A 27655-nucleotide genomic window follows, 5' to 3' on the forward strand; every position below is an offset into this window, starting at 1 on the left:
GATAAGGGGTTTAGCGGAGACGAAAATGGAGCCCTATGACTAAAACCAAAATAAACAAATAAAACACTGCAACAGAGGGGTGTGTGGGGTGGTGAGAGACAACAAAGGAAATATAACTCCTTCCAAGGAGAATACTCACTCAATAGAGTGAGAGCAAAAAGATGAAATTGAGATTTTACACAGCATGTCAACTCTATTTCCATTCACAGTTCAGAAGATCGAAACCTGTATCTATTTCCAGATTACATTTGGCTAAACGGATGCCGTTAAACATTTGTGAGAAGCAATTTTGTATTTGTCAAATGGGGAAAAAAACTGACGGACATTTTCTCATGAGCAAATATGGTGGGCAGGGTAACGGTAATGTAACTGTCATTTCCCCTCGCCGGAAGAAATACATTCACCAGGGATGACGGGGGGGGGGGGGAGCAGGGACGTGCACACATAGACATCAAAGGGGGCTTCAGCCCCTGCCCTTTTACCCATCTGTAAAACAACTGCCCTTTCCAGACTTGAAACTTGAAAACAGTATTTTGCGTTGAACAAATTTGTTTAGAAATCCATGTCGTACACCGCATCTCCACTATAGCTAAATAGTGCTGGGTTGCCCCCCGAAAATAGGGACGGGTCGCATGCACGACGCGTTGTGAGCTTGTAGATTGTAGATTTTTTTTGTCCAAAAGTGCCCTCTTACGGGATTTCAGCCCCTGCCCCTCTAACACTCTCTTCACGTCCCTGGGGGGGGGAGAGAGGGAAGGAGGAAGAGCAGCTCTCTAGCAATACACATTATTTTATGGAGAAAAGTCCTGTTCTCGGGAACAGGATCTCGGGAAAGTTTTGCCCCCTCTTGAGCACATACGCTCCAGAGCCGGAAAGGGCGTATATACATTTATATGTCTATGGTTATAACTGTAGGGTTAGATTCAGGTTTCTATGTTGCTAATATCTTTACTTCTCATGAGAAAACTCAATGTCTATTAAGAGGCAAAATGTACCTTTTCCAGAAAGGTCGATTTGGCTCTGATCTTTTCCTCTGTCGTCGTGAATGGTGGCTCTGTAAACTCCGGCCGACAGCGCAGAAAACTGTTGCAGATGCACAACACAACACATGAAAACACTTACAGCTGCAATAATCCATAATAATCCATATCCTTTCTGGTGTGAACACAATGTTTGAACAGTCTGTACTGTGGAGTACATTCATACAAAATAACACAATTGCAGTGGTCGTACGGTAGTTGCCATTGCTCTATCTGCTCTTTCATTGCAAAATGCATATCCAGTGTCATCATTATGCCAACCCCACACATATTTCTGTGTATTGTCACTGCAGTTGTATCCTACTATTGGCTCAGTGAGGAGCCCCCACCAGGAGGACCTACTACTGGCTCAGTGAGGAGCCCCCACCAGGAGGACCTACTGCTGGCTCAGTGAGGAGCCCCCACCAGGAGGTCGGTCGTCCTATAAAGCACTCCCGCCCAGCACTATGCTGACAGGTTACTTTCCACCACTGCTGTATAGTGTGATGATGAACCATGCTAAACAGTGCAGTCACCAGGTGGATGGGCAGTTTACAGACACCTGATCCCAGGTCAGTTTACAGTTTACAGTTAGCAGTTACCAGGTGGAGTGGCAGTTTACAGACACCTGATCCCAGGTCAGTTTACAGTTAGCAGTTATCAGGTGGATGGGCAGTTTACAGACACCTGATCCCAGGTCAGTTTACAATTAGTAGTTACCAGGTGGATGGGCAGTTTACAGACACCTGAGCCCAGGTCAGTTTACAGTTAGTAGTTACCAGGTGGATGGGCAGTTTACAGACACCTGATCCCAGGTCAGTTTACAGTTAGTAGTTACCAGGTGGATGGGCAGTTTACAGACACCTGAGCCCAGGTCAGGCTTCACGTCAGGGATGATCTCCGTGTCTCCTTTGAACCAGTGGAATTCAGACTCCTTCTTCAGGTTCGCTACCTGGAATTCAAAGTGGGATTATTACCATTATTGACTAGAACGTTTAGATCCAAAAGAAGGTAGTGTTCGGAAACTTTATTTTCCGGTCGATTATTTCTCCCCTTCAGTAATACGAATTAGTTTGGTGACTTGTTAGGATCGAGCATTCGTAGAATGAGCACCACAGCTGTGTGGGTGGTGCCCCCTCCCCCCCAAAAAATAAAAAATAAAACCAAATGTGCCAAACAACTTGTGCTTATACTAAAGGGATCTTTGTTGGGGGGGGGGGGGTTGTTTATAAATCAAGACAGACTGGACTTCGCTGATTGCTGTCTCTGGAGTGTTCCGATATTTTTCATTTGGCTGATTTTGAATTGTTTCTCCATTGTTTTTGTGTTGTGATTGATGGAGATGTTTTTTGTACTATTTGAGGCCTGGGATGGGGGAGGTTGTTTATGTCTGTTCCTTTTGCTATTTGTCGTGCGTGCGTGCGTGCGTGCGTGCGTGCGTGCGTGCGTGCCGCTGCGTGCGTGCGTGCGTGCGTGCGTGCGTGCGTGCGTGCATATATGGATGCCTTGAGAACATTTTGATCACCAATGACTGCAGGCATCTTAGCAAAGTGTTAAATGACATTTATTTGACACCAGTCAACAAATTCTAAGTAATACGAATGGCTGCAGAGTCATAGCCACTACACACCCTCCTACTCTTTAACCGTTAACGACTTCCATGGACGCACGTTTGTGCACTTGTACGAATTAACATTTTAACATTTGGTGATATATCCTGACGTCATGTCATGTTGCTGAGATTGCATTGTAGGTCACTGTGACAGCCTGACAAGTATACAGCCTCTCCTAATGAAGAGAACAATAAAGCTTCATTTACCGTACGTACGCTTCTGCTATAACGCGTCATGCTTGACAAAAAATATATATTTTCGACTGGTAAAAAGCACAGATGCATCATCAAATTTCAGTAGTAAATATATAAATCATCATTTTTACTTTGTATTTATTTTTTTCACATTTGCATGACACTTTATAGATGCATAAATTAGGCTTAGCTAATGAATTTTATAACCTAACATCCAATCAGCTCAGTGGTCTTGTGGTTAGAGTTTACGGCCTGACTGAGACTGGGGGGAGAGGGGGCAGGGTTCCCGCTCAGTCAATATAAAAATCAGACCGTGTTTCTCAGCCTGTGGCCCACTGTTGGGCAGTGGGCCAGATTTGAATGATAAAATATTTGATCTTTTTTTTTTTTAACCATGAAAAACGTTAGGGTTTGTTGTTCCATTGATCCAAGCCGGAACACAATCAATTGATCGACCATTAAAATAAACAATAAACATGCTCTGATCCAGAAGAGGTTGAGAACCGAGCCACTGATCTACAGTAGACTATAGAGTACATCATCTGTATTATAAAGCTTGTGTTTGTAATGGTCTGTTCGAGTGTTTACCTTGCAGACCAGAGCGACAGCGCAGTCCTCTCCGACATGGGCTGTCAGGAACTCGCTGAAGTGAGGACCTGTGAGAGTCCAGGGAGGGAGGGAGGTGAGTGGAATACAAGCAATCAATCCAACTTCATTAATCCATTCAGGACGGGAACCTCTTTTGGTGTTTTAAAGGGATTGTGACATAAAAAAAAAGTTTTGTAATTTTTCGTAATTTCTTTTTAGGTTTTCTGAGCTCAATTGCACACAAAACAAACCTGAACTTTTAACATTCAGTTGATTTTCTGTGGTCTGGGGTTTTCTGGCTCAAACAAGTGCTCTGATTTTCCTGCCGTTTGTGATGTCACAGCCTGCAAATCCCATCACCATGTCAATGGGATTTGCCAGCAGATGTCACTGTTTTCACTGTTTTGCCTGTTTTCATTGCAGCTCAAAAGACTTCCAAAACCCACTGAATGTTCAAAGTTCAGGTTTTTTGGGTGTAATTGAGGTCATGAAACCTAAAAGAAAAACAAAAAATCACACCCGTGTGAACTGAGTGGTGTAAGGTCTTATATAGACTGATCAGCTGTGGTCTGACGTAATGTCTGACGTAATGAAATCACACCCGTGTGAACTGGGTGACCATAGCAACCATGCTCATTTTATTTGGTACGGACAGACACGTAAACTAACAAAGCCAGTTGTAGGAGTGGTTTACACCACTCAAAAATACAGTCTCATGTCTGACTGCTGCATCGTGGCACTTTAAGCAGCAGTCTCGTGTCTCACTGCTGCATCGTGGCACTTTAAGCAGCAGTCTCGTGTCTCACTGCTGCATCGTGGCACTTTAAGCAGCAGTCTCATGTCTGACTGCTGCATCGTGGCCCTTTAAGCAGCAGTCTCATGTCTCACTGCTGCATCGTGGCCCTTTAAGCAGCAGTCTCATGTCTCACTGCTGCATCGTGGCACTTTAAGCAGCAGTCTCATGTCTCACTGCTGCATCGTGGGCCTTTGTGGCACTTTAAGCATGGCATCATTATAAGCCACATTGACTTTCTGCATACTGCTCTTTCTGTATAGCGCCGCCACAAAGTGGGCAGCATACTGTACATGCAAAACGTACGAGCAATCATGTTAGCTGGTGCATATACAGTACCATTCTACTTTGCCTGTCATCAGATAGGTCATTTGTTACCAACCTATATTCATATAATTGGTCTATAATTGGCTTCCATTTTCACGTTGTAACTTTTCAGGAATAGAAAGCCTGCCATTTCTATTAGCTTGGATTCCCCATCGATGATGTCACGGTGGACAGGTTTCTGAACTGCCCACAGCCAGACACAGACCGAGGAGAAAAGAATTGTGCTATTCTCTAATGATTATTAGTGAAGACCAATGATATGAAGATAGGTTGTGAAGTGGTCCTTTAAACTGCACTACCAGACAGAAGAAAAGACTGGAAATGACCATTTAATGTCTTCCTTTGTTCGTATAATCGTGATGTTGCTCTTCTTTGCATCATAAGTAATGTCACAGTCTGGTGGTGCCAGCTGAAAATACATTTCAGCTGGCACCATTTTCCCTCTTTAGTGATGAGCAGAAAGCAAATGGGGGCGCGGTCTGTCGGGGGGAAACCTTGTATGTCCACAAGGGTTACTTTGCAGGAAATGGGGGGGGGGCAAATACCGGTGTTTTATAGTGGAAATCCGAGTGGAATAGTAAGAGTGGCGACACTAGCGTTGACTCCCATTGTAACAATGGAATGCGGAAGTGCTCATTCTATCTCAATGGGACAGTTCCAATGTTTGGAACTATAGCCCATAGGTAGCCGCTTTGCGGCGAGATCAAAGCGTGTCGCCACTCTCTTACTATTCCACTCGGGTGGAAATATAGTCACTCACAAGCGCTTGTCACTACTTTTCATTGGTTCAATATTTAAAAAAGAAAACACGACGACACTAACCACTTTGACTTGAGAAAATAAATTGTGTGACACTTTAGTACATACATGGGCAACTGGCGGCCCCCACCTTCACTTAATGCGGCACTCAGGTTAATATCAGACAACTGATATATTATTGAATTCAGCTGTCACAATTTGAAATATGCAAACATGACCTGCTTTAATTACTTCAGCCTATATTAGTAGCTTAATGAGAAGTATTAAAATGTTATTCTTTTTTTATGTCCAATGTATTTGTATTTAGTTCATAAAGTATAATTAAAGGCATTTGAAATTAAATTAAAAAGTGACTTTTCCGGATTCCAATTAAATAAAATATAGCAAAACATTATTCAGGATTTCAATCCAAATATAGCAAAAATAGCTGCTCTACAAGCTCAAAACGTGTCTCAGTGCGACACGTTTTGAGCTTGTAGATCCGCTATTTTTGCTACGACAGTAGTATGCAATTCTGCCCTCTGGAGTGAGTCTGGAACTATAGTGGCCCTCTCCATCGTCAAAGTTGCCCACCCCATGCTGAAGTAGGACAAAATAGGGCATTCATTTATGAATTCATAAACCACACGAGTATAAACAGGGAGATACAAGGTTTCCTCCCAGAACGTCTGGGAGCAGGAACATTTTAGCATCTGTCAACGGCACGCTCTCATTTGCCTAAAGCTGTTCAGGTTTGTGCTTCACAGTCTCTGTCTGCCAAACAGCATGGCAAGATGGAATCTTTTTAGAGCAGTTCACTTCTTCCTTTTTGATCTTTTTACTGCAGGCCAGGGTGTTTTTCAACCAGCCTTGTGTCAGGAGGAGTAGACCCAGACTGCCGTGCCGTGTGTGCGAAGTGGGAAGTGGGAACCCAAAAAGCTGTGTCCAATCCAATTTGGGACACAACTCATCCAATAAAGCTACTTATATCCCGTAAGTGCTTTTACAGTAGAGAATGTAGTGATGCCTCTTACCCTCCTTGACTCTGATGTACTCTTTCCTCTGCCAGTCAGCCTCCGCCAGGGCTGCCTTAAAGGCTACATACACGCACGCACACACACGCACACACGCACACACACACACACACACACAGATTACAAATGTTGACGAGAATAAAAATATACAGTATATAAAGATAAACGTATGAATAAAGAATACATTTCTGTTTGCCTGGTAATCAAAACATTTACAGATCGGATATGACAAATAACTAAATATATACAAAGAGATGTCTGACATTCATTATTTTTATACTTAAAAGGGGGGGGGGGGGGGGCACGCATCACAATTAAGTGCCACGTTGTAAGCTTGTAGCTTTTTGGTGTATATATTTGTTTTCAACACAGAAACGATTATGACATAATTGCGATTATCTCAAATAATTGCGATTAGACGATTATGTAATAATTGCCACGGGATAAAAATATTGCCAGTAGTTGCTTCACAGTAAATCTGAGAGTGTAACGTTTCCATTTGAGTCCATGTTAACGCTGTCTGTCAGAGTTACATTGAAGGACCACTTCACCACTTGGTCTGTGTCTCGGTCTGTGTCTCATAGGAGGGCTGTGGGCAGTTCAGAAACATGTCCACCAGTGACATCATCGTTATGCAGATTTTCATTTTATTTAGATTTGTATTATCGTGAGAACGATGGCTTCCATTATCCATTATTATTAGAAAGCCTGCAGTTTCTAGTAGTTTGGTTTCCCCATCGATGATGTCACCGCATTGGTGGAAGGGTTTCTGAACTACCCACAGCCCTCCTATGAGACACAGACCGAGTAGAAAGAACTGTGCTATTTTTTATCATGAACACATGAGGACCAATTATATGAAGATAGGTTGAAAAGTGGTGAAGTCGGCCATTAACACTTGAGCATTTTATGGTGTGCATGCATGCGTGCGTGCGTGCGTGCGTGCGTGCGTGCGTGCGTGCGTGCGTGCGTGCGTGCGTATCTCTGCTCTCTGGATGAGCTAGCTGATGGCCCATCATCATCATCATCATCATGGGGAACATGCTCACCCTCTCCGATCAGAACCAGTGAGCTCTGGCCTTTGCCTCCTCCGTCGGTGATCTGGCAGGTGAACGTTCCCTCGCTCTCCTCGGTGAAATGATCCATGATGTACTCAATGACACCCGTGTGCACGTCATGCGCCATTTTGTTTGGCTGCACCGTGAGAGACGAGGGACAGACAGACAGACAGACAGACAGACAGACAGACAGACAGACAGACAGAGCGTTAGCCTGGAAACCAGACGAATCTGCCACAGCAAAAAATAATAATCACCCCTGTGTGAACTGAGCGGTGCAACTATACATTTATTGTTAGGCTATAGTTACTGTACTTTACTGTGCTCTGTACTGTATTGAAAAAAACTCTAGATCTGCAATTTCTCTCTCATTCATTTTAAATTCTATTCACTTAGACTTAGAGTCAAGTCTTGGGATAAATATTAAATGTAAAATGTATTTCATCAACGAATCCACAATAATGTGCTTTATTATATAAAGCTACTGTACTGTCATGTTGTCTTTTCTTTAACCCATTAAGACCTGCGGACAATTCTAAAAAATATATATAGTCTTCTAAATCAGTTTTCTGAAAAACCTATGTTTCTATGTATTTGGTTCTCAAACCTATTCATGTCAAGGTCCCCAAATATTAGATGTATTTGGTCGCCGGACCCCCATCTGAAAATATGTTGTTTCAGGGACCCCCCCAGAAGCAAATATCTGAGTTAAAAACATTCGCTGTGAAAGCATATATATTCAAAGATTTGCAAAATAGCACAAGCTTGTTGCGCGGCACTCGGTGCGCTACGAGCTTGTAGATCTGCTATTTTTCAACAGTGAATGTTTCAAAATAACGGACAAAGTGGTTAAAAGCGAAGGCGACACAGGTGCGTTCCAGGTCTTAGTGGGTAGTGCTCTTGCTGCGGGGTGAAGTTACTAGGAGAAGATTATATCCCTCAATTCATTATCCATCCATCCAGCGGTGTCTTACGTCAGCTCCTGACAGTTCCTTGTTGTTGCCAAAGAACTTGTAGGAGACATGGGAAGAGATCTCCTCGGCCTGCAGCCAGAACCTCATCCTGCCTCTCTCCAGGATCTTGTACGACAACTCTGTCTTCAGAGGGATGACTAGAGAGGAGAGGGGATGAGATGATGGTAACGTGTTAGATGAGATTAGTGGGGGGGGGGGGGATAGGGTTTAGCCACATGGACCCTACAGTATATTACAGGGGCAAACATTTGGTAAAAAAAAGAATAGCCAGATCTACAAGCTCAGTGATTTGATCTGCTATTAGATGTGAATCCTTTGACTCCTTCAAAACCGTGAAAAACATGTATTCTAATGAGATTCCATCGTTCACTCGCTCGCATCGCTGCCAGTGTAGATGATGTGTCATGGATTCAAAACACAAATAGGCCTACAAAAAAAGACTACTATAACTCTATATTACAGAATAAATTATTCTTACTTTAGATGAACAAAAAGTTAGGAGAGAGAATTAATGCAATGAGAGAAGGAGAAGAGATGAGTTGAGAGTAAAGGCAGAAGCTTTCAGAATTGTTTGTACTTTTGTTCCCTATTCAGTAACAAGCCAGGAGTGGAAACACAGTGGAGAGAACAGGAGGTGGTAGAGACTAAAGGAGATCATTCCCTCTTGGACTGGGTGACATTCTTCATTTAACATTTGTGTCAATAGTACACTGAATTAACAACTTAAACCCTATATACTTAGTTGTACCTCAGGGCTCTATAGGCCTACTGGGTCCGCTCCTTTTTTCCCCCTCAACACAAAAATATCTTTGATGAAAAGAGCCAAGACCGCATTGTGACACACTGTGGGTGTGTATGTCTGAAATGGTCGCTGAATGTTCGCCCCAAAATAGGACCACTCTAGGGTACATGTGGTTAAGATATGAATGAATCAAGTTAATTGAGAGGAGAGGAGAGGAGAGGAGAGGAGAGGAGAGGAGAGGAGAGGAGAGGAGAGGAGAGGAGAGGAGAGGAGAGGAGAGGAGAGGAGAAGCAAATGAGAGGTGTTAAGAAGAGGAGAGATGAACAGGTGCAGTGGGTGATGATGCAAAAGCAGGTAAGCTAGTTTTGATCGAGTAAAAATGTGACAGAAGACAGAAACCTCAGGGGTTCAAAGCAAGACAGGAACAAAGAACTGTGCACGCACGAGTGAGAGAGAGAGAGAGAGAGAGAGAGAGAGAGAATACCTACTTGGGTGTCTGATGTCATAACTGAGAGCCAGCATCTTCTCCAACACTGGAACATAAGGATTCAACTTTAATGCAAGGAGTCTTCAACTTATCCAGCCACAGGCACAGGTTATGAGTCATATATACATGCTGTACAAACCCTCATTATAGCTTAAACGTGACTTTTGTCTTCCAAACATGTCAGGTTACATTAAGTGAGCCCGGCTAGAGGCACAGATAGAAGACTCTGACATGCTGGCATGTGTAGGTAAGGTACATTTAATCCAGGCAGGGATTCTTCAGCTTTCTGAGCCCCTGGCTGGCATGAATGAGTCATTATGAACCACGTGGTTACAATGCACACGCCTGGCATGTGTCACTCATGTCTCATGTCAGCACGCATTTCAAATAGCGGTGCAGAAAGCATATAAATGAGATGTTTCTGCCTGGTATCGCTATTGGTGTCTATCTCTAAATATAAACACTTTCTGCAGTGTATAGACATGAAACAGGAACGAATGTTGAGTTAAGCCTTCTGTTTATGGCCCTGGTATACCATGCGTTGTTGTTAGACAATAGTCTATCCATGAAGGAGGCACACTGTAGTGTAGGTGGAAAACGGTGGTAAAATGTTAAATCAATTCAATCAATCAATTCCCTACCTTCAGCGGTGATAGTGTGGCTGGATGACACTCCAGCTGTGTTGGTGACAGAAACGGAGTAAGTTCCAAAGTCCTCTTTCTCTGCACTTGTGAAGACGAGCTTAGAACTAGAAACCCAGTGAAAGGAGGGGAGAGACAGAGAGAGAGACACAGAGAAAGACAGAGAGAGCGAGAGACAGAGAGAGGGGTGTTGCACATTAATGGTTTGAAAAAATCCTGCCAATTACTTCTACCAAACTTTGCGAACGAGTATGGTGAGCTACTGCACAACCCCTCTCAAACTTTTTCATGTCAAGGACCCCCAAATTGACACTTATTAGGAAAAATATGCCAGCTAGGGACCCCCATAAGAGAAGACGTTTACGGCTCTAGCAGTGATTTTCAACCATTGTCATTTCAAGGACCCCCAGTTTGACCAGTAAAATCCAGTAAAATCAATGTTCATTTAACTCAGAGTGTGTACAAATGGAACCAAATGGACACTCTCTGAGTTACAGTCCCATAAGGGTCCATTTGGTTGATACTATCCTTTGGGTGGGGACCCCCTGGAACTCCCTCAAGGACCCCTAGGGTTCCCCTGACCCCACTTTGAGAACCACTGCCCCAGTGCCCTACTGCACGTCCTCAACTTCTTAAACTAAACTAAACTAAACTTAACGTTTTTCAGGAATAATAACAGACTGATTAAAAAAAACTATATGATATTTCTTAATCATTTCACCAAAAACATTTATAACACCACTATTTAACTTAAAATTACACTGTTCTGTCAGTTATGTAACATACTGTAAGAGGATAAAAAATAATTAATAGGATTACAACTGACCAATTTTCTTACTGACTTGAGTCCATAACTTGGTAATTCGTCACCATGTGACTTATAGGCCCAAAAAATTGCCTATTTTGGCCTTAAATCACACTCTTGAGATACCAGTAGGCCATTTTACTAACAGGGGCAGGATTAGCATGATCCTTTTCAATTAGAGCTTTGGTGATTTTACCAGAGGTGGTCAGTGTCACGAAGAGCTGACTTAGGCAAAAAAAATACATTTTCCTCAAAAGAATGACATAGGCCTTTAGTTTAGTCAGGTGACGAGGTGCACCTGTGCACATGCACGCTCTTACACGCTGCTCTCCGTCTTGATGGAACTCCTGGAGAAGTCTGTGATTTCCTTGTAGTTTTTCTTCCAGACAAACTGAGATCCCACGCCCATCTGGCAGGACTCGAAGGACACCACAATGTCACCCGTCTTCTCGTCCACCCCACAGGACACTTCCTGGGTCCCTATAGAATACACACACACGCAAAATCAAATGATCGGAATTGGATCGGCAGCAAAAAAAAAAGGTGAATCCGTAGCATCAGGATTGGTTTTCAGAGCCGCGAGGTGTGGTTTGTTAGCACTCGTTTTCTCTGCCGTCTAAGCCCATTGATTGGATTTAGATTTCCCCATACGTATCAGTATAGTCGGAGATCTCTGATTGTTCTGCTATGCAAGACTAGGTAGGGAGATGTCAGCTCCCTTGCACTCTATTGTACCATCTTCAGACTAGGTAGGGAGATGTCAGCTCCCTGCACTCTATTGTACCATCTTAAGTTCAGACTAGGTAGGGAGATGTCAGCTCCCTGCACTCTATTTTACCATCTTAAGTTCAGACTAGGTAGGGAGATGTCAGCTCCCTTGCACTCTATTGTACCATCTTAAGTTCAGACTAGGTAGGGAGATGTCAGCTCCCTTGCACTCTATTGTACCATCTTCAGACTAGGTAGGGAGATGTCAGCTCCCTGCACTCTATTTTACCATCTTAAGTTCAGACTAGGTAGGGAGATGTCAGCTCCCTGCACTCTATTGTACCATCTTAAGTTCAGACTAGGTAGGGAGATGTCAGCTCCCTTGCACTCTATTTTACCATCTTAAGTTCAGACTAGGTAGGGAGATGTCAGCTCCCTGCACTCTATTGTACCATGGGGGTCTGAGACGATTTACCATCGTCTCAGACCCCCAAAAGTAATTTCGATTAACCCAGCAAGCTCCCTGCTATGATCTTTGTGATCGTTACATACACAGTAAAATCCTCATGGTCACTTGAACTCTGAGAGTCTCCATTTGGTTACATTTGTCTGAGTTCCAAATTGAGTTTACTGTGTAGAAATGCAAGGTGTGCCGAAAGATGTTAGCTCTCATACATATTGACATCAAATATGTTGCTCTTAAAGGTGCTTTAAGTGACTTTCATTTCATTTCATCAATAAGTGTTGAATTAAATAGCTGTCATATAAATAACAGTCACAACTCATATAGGATACAAGAAAAGGAATTGAATTCGGAGGTGATAAAACAAAAATCAAAAGACAAAATTGCAACACTATAAAATAATAACTGAAGCAGACAAGTGGGTTTTCTTTCCCGATTGAATGGAATTGGTGCCTAACCTGAAAAATGTATTTTGTGTTTACTAAAGAGGTGGAGAGACAGGGAGACCCTGTTACTGAACAAACACTCTATAACAATGATTGCTACTCCTGTATAATATAATAATTACAGGCATATAGAGCTTAAAGTTTAACCAAAAAACCTATCACAGCACCTACATATTCTAGCGTTAAATATTTGTATTATTATTATTTTTTTAATCCCATGATTTTTGGAACCCATTTTTTACACCCAGCGTCAATTGTCTAATGCAATCCTGGGCACTACACTCCCTCTGCCAACCTGGGGAGAGAAACGAACTGACCTCATGCTTCCTTCAGTGAATGCGGAGTGAGTAGGCTGCTTCAACAGGGGGGAGTTTCCCTTGTTGGACGTAGCACATGGAAGGAACACGTTATTCCAACCAGTTCCAGTTTCCCCATACCTAGGGTATGGGTGTTGATGACACGGAGGAGAGAACACGCCCCCCCAGCGCCCACAGAGTCCCCAGCGGAAATTGAACTCGGGACCTCCTTGCTACTGACAGCGCCACCGTGCCCCCGAATAACACAAAATGTATAATTTCCTGTTGGTTTGGGAACCCGATGTTTACCTGGCAGGGACTTGGCGACTACGGCGTCAGAGGGCAGAGAGGCCGCGCCCACGCCCGCGTCGTTGACCCCGCGCACGCGGCACACGTAGCTAGAGCCCGCCTCCAGACCAGTTACCTAGGAGACGAGACAGAGGTGGGAGGAGAGAGGATATAATGTCAGTGCTGGGATAAAGTACCCAAATGTTTTACTTTAAGTAAAAGTGTGAATACTGCAATATGAGTAGTAAAAGTACTGAATTCAAAATTTACTTTGGTAAACTAAAGTACTGGTATGAAAATGAACTTAAAGTACCAAAAGTAGAAGTACTCATTATGCAGAATGACCCATAAAGTTTTCAATTGTTTAAACGTCTTTTGAAAATAGCAGATCTACAAGCTCACAATGTGTCACATTGCAACGCATTGTTGGCTGAAATGTATAAACAGCTGAAGTGGTTCATGCATGTTTTGTATAATAATACTCAAAAGCTACAAAGTAACTAGTAAAGTTTTCAAATAAATGTAGTGGAGTAAAAGTACAATATTTGCCTCTGAGATGTATAGTGGAGTAGAAGTAAAAGTATTGGCAATTTGAAATACTCAAGTAAAGTACAAATACCTCAAAATTGTATTTAAGTAAATGTACTTAGTTACTTTACACCAGTGGTTTTCAACCCTTTTCATATCAAGGTCAATTATGTCTTTGGAATGTGAGCCACGGACCACCATATAACGTGGAAAAAAACGTTATGGCCCTTTTCCATCGATCCTTTGTGGAGAGTGCATTGACATTTTGTTTTGTTTCCTGGTATGGCTCATTATCATTGGTTAATAAGAACAAACTCCATAAAATCATCAACGTGTCCAGCAAAATAGTTGGGGTACGATTTGAGAGTATGACTTCAATGTATGAGACCCGGGTACTCAGGAAGGGGAAAGCTATTACTAGGTACAATACACACCCGTTACACAGCCAATACCATCTTTTACCACCAGGGCGACGGTACATGGTACCTTCTCTGCAGGCTAGGGCCTGAAGATCGTTTGTATAAGTATAGGACTTATGAACAAGCAGGCCCCATCTCAGTTCCGTGCATAAAGTGTGATGTGATGCCTCTTGGAACTATGACTGGTGGCCTTCTGTTGGCATTGTTTCTTTATTGTCAATGATCAATGATCCGTTTGTTTGTATCCTGAGGACTGCTGTGCACAAAACAAATTTCCGAAAGGACAAATAAAGTATCTATCATCTATCTGATGACATTTAGCCTCTCAGACACAAAATATTTTGTTGTCATTGTATAAGAGTTTGTCCACAATTCCATGCTGTATTGATGTTGGTACCACTAGGAGAGATAACAGGTAAGCGTTGATCAAAATAACAATTCTTCTACATTCTCTAATTGTGTAGACTTCTTGTAAATTAGGTAATACAGATGGTTAACAATAATTTAACTCTTGAGAGCGTAAAATTAAACCAATCATTTTACGCTCTCAAGAGTTAAAGATCTATAAGGGTCCATACGTCCATTTGGTTACCAACTCTCCATCATTTAGCTGGGGACCACCTGGAACCTCCTCAAGGACCACTGGTGGTCCCCGGACCACTGGTTGAAAACCACTGCTTTCCACCACTGGGAGGGGGAGGACATAATGTTGCGTGAAGTCCATGAATGGAAAGTCGATGTGATTGTTGGTACCAGTTTGAACGGGTTTAATGGCGCGTGAAATTGCCACCAGCCATCTGTCAAGCGCTTGTAATTTTTTTTTGTACTGTGGCTGGTAAGTGTTTCTCCTCTACTCTCCCCTATTGACTTGCTCTGGTAAAAAAAAAAAAGCGTCTTATTTTTGACGTATCCCTCTGGCTGGTGAAATAGTGAATGTGGCTAATGAATTATGGAAGCTACAATCGAGCGTATAACATATATTACAATAGAGGGTATGCGTGTGACATCATCATCAAACCAGGAAGTTATGCAGGAACGCCTACTGAGTGGCAAAAAACTACTTTCTGGCCTTGACAGCCCATACATCCACACAGAAAAGTCTTATCTGATTGCATTAAACAGTCTGACATGTAAACAATGTTAAACTCACTTTGCCTGTTGCTTTGCCACTCGATTTGCCATTCACTTTAAGCATGCGCATACTCTCTATACTGTGCTTGCAAAAGTAGCCAAGAGTCTCCTGTCCTTCACACCTGTGGTTCCTAAAGTGGGGTCCAGGGACCCCTAGGGGTCCTTGAGGGAGTTCCAGGGGGTCCCCAGCTAAATGATAGTTAGGAACCAAATGGACCCTTATGGGTCTGTAACTCGGAGAGTGTACAAATGGAACCAAATGGACCTAAAGGATCCATTTGGTTCCATTTGTACACTCTCAGACTTAAATTAACTTTGATTTTACAATATACATTGGGGTCCCAGAGATAGAAATGGGGGACCCGTGCCTAATTCAGGTCAAACTGGGGGTCCTTGAAATGAAAATGGTTGATAAATCACTGCTAGAACCGTGAAAATCTTCCCTTATGGGGCGTCCTTGACATATATTTTCAAATGGGGGTCCGCGGGCTGATGAGTGTCGATTTGGGGGTCCTTGACATGAAAAGGTTTGGGAACCACTGCTTTACACCGGGCATTAATTAATATGCACCACGTGGTGATTGTAATAGGATAGTGCTTTGATCGTATGTTGGGGCGAATGGTGCGGTTTCACAGGGCCTCGCGCCATGCAGGGAATCTATTTATCTATAGATTTGTGCGTGCGTGTGTGCGTGCGTGTGTGCGTGCGACCGACAACAAACAGCACTATAGCATTGATCACTATCAGAATATAGGGCTTTCACCTTTTAACAAATAACGTTTTGTTTTAACCAAACAAATTCACTTACCCTACCTTTAAACATCTAGCTTTTTACAAGTTTAGATCTAGAAGACAACCTCTTGGAAATACCTTATAGTTTGAGAAGAAAAAAAGTTTTCCCCCACTGGGATGTGGCTCAAGTTGTAAAGACATGATGAAATTATGTAATTGTTGATGTTAGTTGTTGATTTATGAATGGACATTGTACCCAATCTGCCTACATTCTCTGGTTGTCCAGTCTTAAGATATCTGCTTTGTTCCATCTACATTAAATTGTCAATGTAGTGTGCCTTTAATAAATGTCTAAATGTTCACATAATCATACAGTATATATTAATATTCAGTCACATATTAAAAAAATGCAGTATGCAGGCCTACTGTTATGACATCACATTGGAGAGATTTGCAGACACATGATTTGTGTGACCTTAAATCATAATAAGTCAACGTCGGGCATGACCGTTGTGTACGCACGCATGGTGTAGTTGTAATACAGTAGTTCAGTAGTAGAGGAAACTGAGAAATGCCAAGAGAATGATACAAATGAAGGATGCCTGAATCAGTGGCTGAAAAAGGAAAGGGTTGCTTTTAAAAAATGTCTCACAAAAAAAGAAATACATATGAACAAATGTGTTTTGCTGAAACCGGCCTCATGGTGGCGCTATGGTGGCGATGGGAGATGTGGAAAATGCAGGGATTTGTTTTTGCCATGGCCTCTAGGGAGTGCGCATACAAAGTTGTACACAGATCGATGCAGTTATAGGTAAAAACAGGAATTGGCCTGTTCTAGCACCACCGTGAGGCTGATTTGGAAAAAATGAAGTGGCATGTCGTCCTCGGCCTAGTGGAAATGTGCGTGTATAATTTCACGGAAATTGCACACTGTGTTTGTGATTTGTGGCATTTTGTTCGAAACAGACCAATCATGCGAGCTTTGGAAGCCAATATTAGCCAATCGGGATGGAATATGGGAAATGGTGCAGATCCGTGTTGATCACATGACTATGGAGATAGTGTATACCGAATTGCGTGATGTATGGATACAATGTGTACGAGTAATTTACAGAAATATGTTTTGCCAAAATCGGCCATATGGTGGTGCACTGACGCTATAATAGGCCGTTGAGGAATATTTGGGGCAGAGATTCGTTGTTGGCATCCAGGGAGTGTGTGTGCACTGTTTGGCATGGATGGGGCCAACGGTGCCGGAGATAAGCTGGTAACGGACAGGCGGACGGACGGACGGACAGACAGACGGTCGAACACACACACACACGGACGGACGGAGTGCAAACATAGTCTCTCCCCATGTCTTCGGCCTGGTGGAGACAATAATAGGCCTCCCATGCAGTCGTAAGTGGCCCGGAGAGCTGCAAAAGATAATTGTACGCGGAGGAGGATGGTGGTGTGTATCTAGACAGGACTGCCCATGCAGCCCCAGGTGATGATGGTCAGGAGCAGCCAAGACAAGTACATGGACAGTGGTGGAAAAAATACTCCATTTATTTTTACTTACTAGTAAAAGTACCAATACTGCAATGTGGAAATAATGTTACAAGTCAAAATGTACTTGATTAAAAGTGAAAAAGTATTGAAATCAAAAGGTATACTTAAAGTACCAAAAGTAGAAAGACGTACTCATTATGCCGAATGCCCCATTTCATGTTCTCAAATGTATACAAATCTTTCGAAAATAGCAGAACTACAGTATAAACTCACAATGCGTCGCATCGCACGCATTGTGAGCTTGTAGATCGTCTATTTTCAAATGGCCAATATGTGGCTTAAATGTAATTAATGTATGTTGTGTAATAATAATCAGAATCTACAAAGTAACTACTAACTAGTAACTAAAGTACAATATTTGCCTCTGAGATGTAGTGGAGTAGTAAGTAAAGTACTGAAAATGTGACATACCGGTATTCAAGTAAAGTGCAAATACCTCAAAATTTTACTTAACCCATTTTGGGCGGGAACCCCTTTTGGTGTTAGCATTATGTTATGCTTTAGCTATTGAAAAATAGCAGATCTACAAGCTCATAGCGCGCCACCGAGTGGCGCGCTATGAGCTTGTAGGTCTGCTATTTTTGAAAAATCGAAGAACGACTGACATAGAAACATAGCTTTTTCAGAAAACTGTCAGGATGTAGAAGACATTTTTAGAATCTGATCTCAGGTCAGAATGGGTTAAGTACAGTGCTTAAGTAAATGTACTTGGTTACTTTACACCACTGCTGTATGGAGGCTTCTCTTCAGGAGGAAAGGCCCTGTTCTCCCTGCACATAGAACGACACCGGAGGAAACCACAACTCACTTTTTAGTTTAACTTTTTAACCCGAAGGAGAACCCGTTGAGGGTTGAGATGTCTTTAACTTTTTAACCTGAAGGAGAACCCGTTGAGGGTTGAGATGTCCTTAACTTTTTAACCCGAAGGAGAACCCGTTGAGGGTTGAGATGTCTTTAACTTTTTAACCTGAAGGAGACCCGTTGAGGGTTGAGATGTCTTTAACTTTTTAACCTGAAGGAGACCCGTTGAGGGTTGAAAATGTTGTACTTAATAAAGTTCGGAGCGTTATACAGAAGTGAGTTACAAGCCCCCCATCTTTCTAAACGATTTCACTGTTCTTGCAGATTGGCTCTGCACCAAGACAGGGGGGATGTGCCTTTTAAACTGTTCTCCAACGCCCGAGGAGACCAAGACATCACTGAACGGACAGACCATTCCCACTTAAATCCTCGGTTGACCGGAGTCCCCCAGGGCACTGCACTAGGAACTTTTCTCTTTTCACTCGACATTAAATATCTTCGCTGAAAAATATAGCCAACCTAGGTAGATTAGACAGACAGACAGACAGACAGACAGACAGACAGACAGACAGACAGACAGACAGACAGACAGACAGACAGACAGACAGACAGACAGACAGACAGACAGACAGACAGACAGACAGACAGACAGACAGACAGACAGACAGACAGACAGACAGACAGACAGACAGACAGACAGACAGACAGACAGACAGACAGACAGACAGACAGACAGACAGACAGACAGACAGACAGACAGACAGACAGACAGACAGACAGACAGACAGACAGACAGACAGACAGACAGACAGACAGACAGACAGACAGACAGACAGACAGACAGACAGACAGACAGACAGACAGACAGACAGACAGACAGACAGACAGACAGACAGACAGACAGACAGACAGACAGACAGACAGACAGACAGACAGACAGACAGACAGACAGACAGACAGACAGACAGACAGACAGACAGACAGACAGACAGACAGACAGACAGACAGACAGACAGACAGACAGACAGACAGACAGACAGACAGACAGACAGACAGACAGACAGACAGACAGACAGACAGACAGACAGACAGACAGACAGACAGACAGACAGACAGACAGACAGACAGACAGACAGACAGACAGACAGACAGACAGACAGACAGACAGACAGACAGACAGACAGACAGACAGACAGACAGACAGACAGACAGACAGACAGACAGACAGACAGACAGACAGACAGACAGACAGACAGACAGACAGACAGACAGACAGACAGACAGACAGACAGACAGACAGACAGACAGACAGACAGACAGACAGACAGACAGACAGACAGACAGACAGACAGACAGACAGACAGACAGACAGACAGACAGACAGACAGACAGACAGACAGATTCTGTCAATAATAGTGAGTGCATTCCCAGTTTTTAAACTTGCACTGTTTTCTTACTTTAAAGTTGTATGTTCTTGTTATCAGTAGATTTTTTGCCATTATACCACCATGATTATTTCATCATTTTGATTTCATTATTTATATTCACATTCTTTTTTGCACTCACTGTATCGAACGTAGTATTTTCAAAATGTGTTTTATTTTGTGTATCATTGGATTTTATGCTGTATTAAGGCTGTGAGGTTTGCAAGGTTTGCAATGTCTAGTGGTAGGCCTATGCAATTTGTTTTGTCTATATGGAGTTCTGTGTCAGGCATGCCTGGGCATGCAGTGGCCCTGTCCAGAGGCCTTTTTGGGGCGGTTCTGGACAACCGTGGGTCCGGTCGACTCGACACCGGGCACCACACTCTTTGTGGGGGTGTGGAACGTGTGTGTCGAATTTGAAGTTGGTGGGGCGAACGCTTCTCGAGTTACGTGGATTACAACAGTACACGCACACACACAGACAGTTCCGTGTATGGAGTGTTGTGAGGTCAGAACAGGCCAGCTCCATATATGGACCATGGGCGGGTGCAGTACTTAGTTTAGACAGTTTTTGGTTTAGACTAGTCATTGGTTAGACCAGTCATTAGTCCTACAACTACAACCTATCTCAAACCCTCACCCTAAACCTAACCTCCCACGGGGCAGCACACCTAAACCTAACCTTAACCCATGTCTAACCAATGACTAGTCTAAACTAAGTATGCACCCCCCATGGGCAGGGGCCCTGTCCAGAGCCCGGGCGGTTCTGGACAACCGTGGGTCCAACCGACTCGACACCGGGCATGGTGCAATGATAGATAGATAGATAGATAGATAGATAGATAGATAGATAGATAGATAGATAGATAGATAGATAGATAGATAGATAGATAGATATGTCCAACAGTTTGCACTGTGTGTAAAGAAGCGCTTCATTAATGAACCTGCAGTGTGTACGTTGATGCCCAGCAGTTTGGTGTGCATGTAAACTAATTCTAGAATAATTCTATTGTCTATTAGCACAGTGCACTGTTACTGTATCATATCATGTCACAACAGAGCCTGAGAAAATGAAAAAAGACATACTGTGGTGGTATAGTCATTATGAAGGCCTCGCACTGCTGCATTCCACTGGTAGAAAGTAACTAAGTACATGTACTTTTACTCCACTACTCAGAGGCAAATATTGTACTTTTACTCCACTACATTTGAAAACTTTAGTTACTACCGTAGTTACTTTGTAGATTTTCATTATTACTACAAAACATACATTAACCACTTCAGCCCTATACAAAGTTCGGCCATTTGAAAATAGCAGATGCACAAGCTCAATGTGTCGCGATGCGACGCCCATTGTGAGCTTGAAGATCTGCTATTTTCAAAATGATTTTGTTTTACATTTGAAAACATGAAATGAGACATTCTGCATAATGTGTACTTTTTACTTTTCGTCCTTTAAGTGCATTTTGATGCCGATACTTTTGTACTTTTACTCAAGTACATTTTGAATCCTGGACTTTTACTTGTAACAGAGTATCATCTACATTGCAGCATTAGTACTTTTACTTGAGTAAAACATGGTGAGTACTTCTTCCACCACTGGTATAGTCATTATAAAGGCCTCGCACCGCCGCGTTCACACAGGGCCTTGCACATCTCCCAGATGGTTGCAAAGAAAGACGCAATGAGGATAAGATTGTGATTAAATGGCTGACACCCCCTCGGGAGGGAGGGAGGGGGGTAGGGAGGGACACATTGCTGTGACCCCGCCGAACAACACAAGTCTAGGTACTGTAAATGCAAATTGCTGACGCCCCAACGGAGTGCCCTTGCTTGGTGCACCAGTAATAGATTGGGTGGATGATTCTTGAGATATACGAGATAGGACACACTACAGTACACACTCCCCTTTGTAGAACAAAAAAAAAGAAAAAGAAAAGAAGTGATTGGCTACAATTTAGGCATTTAGCAGACGCTCTTAATCCAGAGCAAGAACAAAAAACATGGCAATACATCATATACAAATTGTTATCATGAATCATACGTAAGCTAAGAACCTAACAGTGGAATATCTATATAATGAAACTATGAGTGTGCATTCCATAGTTTTGGAGCCAGAAGGGAGAAGAGTTTGGAACGTTGTCCCGGTATTTTTAGTGAAGGTACTTCCAGCTTTCCTGAGTTCGCAGGAGGGTTTGAAGGGTTCAGGCTACGCATTGCCCTCACATACAAGTTAAAAAGATACAGCCCATGCTCACAGAAAACATTAACTAAAATAATTTTACTCATGAAGAAGTTTATGACAATCTAGCCTGACAGTCTGAATTTTCAACTAATAGCAATCCAAACAGTATTTTTCTATATCAAATAATTATGTGGTTTAAGACCCTGTTCTCTGCTATGGCCACTAGATGTCAGTATAACACAGCTTGATCACTTTTTTTTCTTGCATATGCCTGGAAGGTAAGGCAAGTCAAGGACTAAAACTCTAGGACTAGTAGGTAAATTAAGATAGATGACTTTGTTCCTGCAGAGCAAGCAAGGCCCAAAAGGCACACATTGTCCATTCAATCAAAACCTGTCCTCTGCAAGTGAATTAACCGCTTTAGACCTGGAACGCAGCTGTGTTGCCTGACCATTATTCCGCTTTACATTATTTTAAAATAGCAGATCTACAAGCTCATAGCGCGCACCGAGTGCCACGATACGAGCTTGTAGATCTGCCCTTTTTTATCGTGAAAACGTGTGCAAATCTTTGTAATATATTCTTTCACAGCAAACATTTTTAACTCATATCTTTGCTGCTGGGGGGTCCCGACTCCCGGGAACAACATATTTATAGATGGGGGGTCGGCGGATGGATACATATCATTTTTGGGGTCCTTGACATGAAATAGTTTGAGAATCACTGACATAGAAACATGGGTTTTTCAGAAAACTGCCAGGATTTAGAAGACATTTGTAGGAGTCATTATGACCTACAACAACAGTGACCTCACCTTGAGGAAGCGGTGACTGACAGCGGCGGCATTGGCCGTGGTCCAATCGGAGGATCCCTTCTTGGCGTACTCAACCTTGTAACCTGTGATTGGTCCGGAGCCAGTGTACACAGGCTTTTCCCACTCGATCAGCAGCGAATCATCTCGCACTTCAGAGAACCTCAGGCCATAGCCTGGGCCTGTAAGGATAAACACATTAATTAGATACGACTTTGATGCACCAACAGTACAGTACAGTATGACAGTGACATCATCGATAGGCATTTTTTTAAACAAGATAGAGATAGATATATATGTGACTAAATTTGACTGAGGGACTGCCATTGGATTTTTTTAATTTTCGTTTTTTCATGTCATGTGAAAGCAGGGAATCATAGCTTTAAATTGACATATTGGTTGTTCAGTTTTGAGATATGGCTTATAGAGTAATGTCTTGCAGAAAACAGCGAGTTGAGAAAACAGGCTTGAAAGGATCACTTCTGTGGACTCTAACATTACACCTAGCTACATGTTTAAGCATCTATTTCATATCAATTTCAGCTCTGACACTTATTTCAGACATGCTCTAGTATGTGAAGAGTCTGCCTGTGCTATAAACTCATTTAAAAAAAAATGAGTGAAAAGCTGGAATTTGCGCGATGGCAGTCTCTCAGTCAAATCTGGTCACATATATATATATATATACACTGTATAGATTTGTTTTATCGTAAGAACGATTCCCCATCAATGATGTCACTGGGTTTCACAGCCCATTAGTGATTATTCATGATTATTAGTGAGGACCAATTATATGAAGATAGGTTGAAAAGTGGTGAAGTGGTCCAAGTTTAAAGAACTGTAGTCACTAAAGTAACCTTTAGTTTACTAACCAGGTTCGGGCATGTTCCAGGCATCACAGGTGAGGTCAACCGATTGCTTAGAAGCTCCTCCCAGACCAGCCAGATTGGCAGCGTACACGTGGAACTGGTAGACTGCTCCTTGGGTCAACCCCTCCACCTGCATGGCAATTACAGCATTGACCTCAGGAATCAATCGTCTAGAACGGTCAGACAGCCACTCGCAATAGGTTTCAAATCCGATGGGTCACTGTTCACAGTCCTGCCCAATGCATGCTCACAGTATACCTTAGGACAGTGGTCCGGGGGACCACCAGTGGTCCTTGAGGGGGTTCCAGGTGGTCCCCCCCAGCTAAATGATGGAGAGTTGGTAACCAAATGGTCCCTTATAAGTCTTTAACTCTCAAGAGTTACAATATTGTTAACATCTGCATTACCTAATTTACAAGAAGTCTACACAATTAGAGAATGTAGAATACATTTGATCAATTTATTTTGATCAACGTTTGTCTGTTATCTCCTATCAGTATCAATATAACATGGAATTGTGTACAAAATCGTATCCAACAACAACAAAATATTCAATGTTTTGGGTCTGAGAGGCTAAACTTAATTAATGGTAGTACGACTCCGTGGCAAAAAGGGTTGAAAACCACTGTAAGCCTTAGGATGATGAGTATTTAGTATTATATGATAATTGCATTTGTAAATATTTTACATTATTTTTATATTATTTAATATTTTATAATATGTTTGTGTAGTTGTTTTGTTGCACTATTGTTTGTCCAGTTGTTTGAGTGTTAAATGTTTAATGGACCACAATGGAAACATGCCTTAGGCTTTTTGTGCCATCCATTTGTTACTGTTACTGCCTGTACTGTCCCGGCAATAAAATATGCAATTCAATTTTAGTTTTCTTTCAGCAGTTTTAGCAATTCCCCCATTATGTACTGCTGTGCTGTCACTGTCAACCCCTAGCCTGGGCAGCATTCCATTTCGTGTTTATGATCCGGTCGGGAGTGGATAGTAACTTTCGTCATGTTGTAGTCAATGATTTGTAGTCAGCTGGCAGGAAAGAACAAGGCGGAATAAGTATTATGAATGGGTACTTTCTTATTCCTCCCTGATGACTACAAATCTGACTACATGACGTAAATTACCATCCGCTCCAGACGGTTCACACAGCGATTTTGGAACACAGACCAGGCTTTCCTCCGAGGTGGACATTTGTAATACATAAAGTATTACAAATGTAGTATACAACTAGAAAAGTGTGGTTGCTGCAGTCGCTTACATAGGCCCTTTCCACTAATATTGCCAGCCAATTACAATGTCACGTCACCCCTGTGATCATGTGTAAGTAATTCGGAGGTGATTTATCCCCCAAAACTCATGTTTTTGCGACAAACGGTTACTTTTTTCGCATTTGCGGCACCCCCTATGGATGAAAATGGAATTGCTTTTGGCTCCGGGTTGATTAAACCACCCGCGACGTGTAATTTAAATGTGGAATGGATTGGACATTCTGTTCGTGATTTGTGGCTTTTTTTGTAAAATAGGCCCCTCCCACTAAATTTGCATGGCGATTACGGCCTAATGATACGCACTACCAAAATTCTGCCTATGGTGTTTTAATTGGATAGGTCCTGGCTTATAACTCTTGAACCTATGGTTCAAGAGTTATAGGCCAAAACATAAAGTGGGCTGTTATAGCGCCGAACGATATAATTATAAGTTAATTAATTTTAGTAATTATTATGAACATCCCCACAAAGTTTTGTAACTATAGCCCTTACGGTCTCCGAGGAAAAAATACTTGAATGTGAGTTTTCGCATTTTCCCCATTCATGTCAATGGAGAAATTTAAATCACAAATAAATTAATATCAATTAAACTATAAAACATTTCTCTTAGCAAAATACAAGGTCTGGTTGCCACTAATTATTATCAGCTACGTATGATTTCTCATTGTTACCATTATGTATCACTATGTTCATACCGTATACACTCGTGTTACAACGGGTGGGATGTTGACCTCCCTCCACATGGTCGTTCCAGCGCGTCTCTTGTCCACGTAGTACTCTTTGATCTGTGACCCTCCATCGTGAAGAGGCTTCTTCCAGTTCAGAACCATGGATTTGCCGTCGCAGTTCAGCAGTGCAATGTCGTACGGTGCAGAGGGGGGAGCTAAAAGCAGAAGCATGTCAAATAAGCATGTTTGAAACTACAGGAGGAGGAGGAGGAGGGAAGGAGAAGAAGAAGCAGAAGAGGAATCACAGCAACAACAATAATCACTATACTTACTGAGGGCAGCCTTGACAGACAGTGGTGCAGACTCCTGGGATTCATCACTGAGACCGATCTCGTTAATGGCTTGGACACGGAACACATATGTCTCTCCTGTGGTAAGACCGCTAACCACGAACCTAAGAAGAAGGAAAAAATAAAGAAGATAGAAAAAGACATACCGTAAAGGTCTTTAAACACCAGGTACATGTTGAATAAACCTTAAGATAATCGCCATAGAGTATTCCGAAAACTATTCAAATAGTTGTCCTGTGGATTCATCACAGATATTTTAGCCCCTTTAAGCCACGATACAACCTCAGATCTCATTCAAGCATCAACTAGACTGTGCTCCCAAAATATCTTTACTGGTAGCTAGGTAACGTTTGGAAGGTCTGAGGAAGGGCTGCAGCCCGAAACGTCCTACCAGTAAAGATATTTTGGGAGCATCAAATGGTGTGCGGATTTTTTCATTTCTTCATTTCAACTCTACCCATCATCACTGCTATGGACAACACAACTGTGCAAAGCACAAGGTTCAAGGTTGGACTTTATTGTTACATCTTGTGTACAGGTACATAAGAGTAAAAGTGATTTTTGCTTGGCTTCCTTACAGACAATGCAGCGGCATAGATAGCATAACATTCAAAACAACAAAAACACAGCAAGCACAGCAAACAAAGGGACAGAATAAAGAGTGCAAGAAAGCAGAGCCACTGTGCAGTTCTGTGCAGTTCTGCTCTCATCCTGTACAGTACATTAGAGGCCTTTATATAAAAACACACGTATGGCCCAATTTGGAACAGTGGCTCATAAGCAGTGGGTTAGTAGACACTCAGAGCTGGTTTTGACATACTTGTTGTCGGGCCGTGGCTTGTGGTTGGCTGCGGTCCAGCAGTCCTTGGCTCCCTTCAAACACTGGTCAATGTAGTAGCCAATCAGGGCGTTGGGCTCCTTCGGAGGAGCCCACTGAATGAGAACAGAGGTGTCCGTTTCCCTGGTAGCAACCACCTGCCCTGGAGATGATGGCACCCCTGAAAACACAAAGACACCATTAATAGTCAATGAAGAATATATAATACCAACAATGTCCCTCTTACAGTCAACAGCATCCAGCGGCAAAATACAATAATACATCCATATTACATAATAGTAATGGAGAGAAATAGATAGATATTTAAAGAGAAACATTCCTAGGCATCACTTTGGACGTGTCATTATGTGGATATAGTACGTGGACAAACATCAATGGGGAGCCATTGATATGTCTGCAAAACAGGCCTTCCTGACGGCTGACGCTCCAGAAGTGACCTTTTCAATCAAAGCCTTGTGGAGGATCAATCAAATGTGTAAACAGAGGAGAGTTTATTTTGCCACCATTATGGACTCCACGGGATTATTGCAACACACTCCTTTTTCTAACTTCCTGAAATGTCGTTTTTGAAGGTGTGTTCAAGCTAAATGTTTGCCTATGAATTTCCCAGAATAGGGTTCAAGTAGTTAACGTTGTCAGGGCACAATAATAATTTTGTTTGCTTCTGGTTAAAAGCTTAAAAGCTAAAGACATATGCTTGGACATACTGTAAAGTGAGCAGAAAGTTCTTTCTTTACAACTATTTAAGGTTGTTGCAACACCATGCTCACTGGTTCCATAGCGTGCCTAAACAATTTAGGCATTTAGCAGACGCTCTTAATCCAGAGTGATTTACATTAAGCAATAACAAAAAAGC

At 42.4% G+C, this 27655-nt stretch overlaps 1 protein-coding gene across 2 annotated transcripts in view; it reads right to left on the minus strand.

Annotated features, from left to right (window-relative positions):
* Positions 1 to 27655, minus strand: part of myom2b (myomesin 2b) — a 74286-nt gene that overhangs the window by 19803 nt on the left and 26828 nt on the right. For both annotated transcript variants that reach the window (XM_079497653.1, XM_079497652.1), the window contains 15 exons: positions 26782 to 26959; positions 25944 to 26065; positions 25639 to 25826; positions 23673 to 23799; positions 22804 to 22982; positions 13236 to 13350; positions 11334 to 11493; positions 10209 to 10315; positions 9569 to 9613; positions 8339 to 8475; positions 7356 to 7500; positions 6307 to 6369; positions 3415 to 3482; positions 1858 to 1971; positions 996 to 1083 (listed from right to left, as the gene is read on the minus strand). In XM_079497653.1, coding sequence (XP_079353779.1) covers positions 996 to 1083; positions 1858 to 1971; positions 3415 to 3482; positions 6307 to 6369; positions 7356 to 7500; positions 8339 to 8475; positions 9569 to 9613; positions 10209 to 10315; positions 11334 to 11493; positions 13236 to 13350; positions 22804 to 22982; positions 23673 to 23799; positions 25639 to 25826; positions 25944 to 26065; positions 26782 to 26959 — 1836 coding nt within the window. The remainder of the gene's footprint in view (positions 1 to 995; positions 1084 to 1857; positions 1972 to 3414; positions 3483 to 6306; positions 6370 to 7355; positions 7501 to 8338; positions 8476 to 9568; positions 9614 to 10208; positions 10316 to 11333; positions 11494 to 13235; positions 13351 to 22803; positions 22983 to 23672; positions 23800 to 25638; positions 25827 to 25943; positions 26066 to 26781; positions 26960 to 27655) is intronic.

The sequence above is a fragment of the Electrona antarctica genome (assembly GCF_951216825.1).
Source record: "Electrona antarctica genome assembly, chromosome: 3".
NCBI lineage: Eukaryota > Metazoa > Chordata > Actinopteri > Myctophiformes > Myctophidae > Electrona > Electrona antarctica.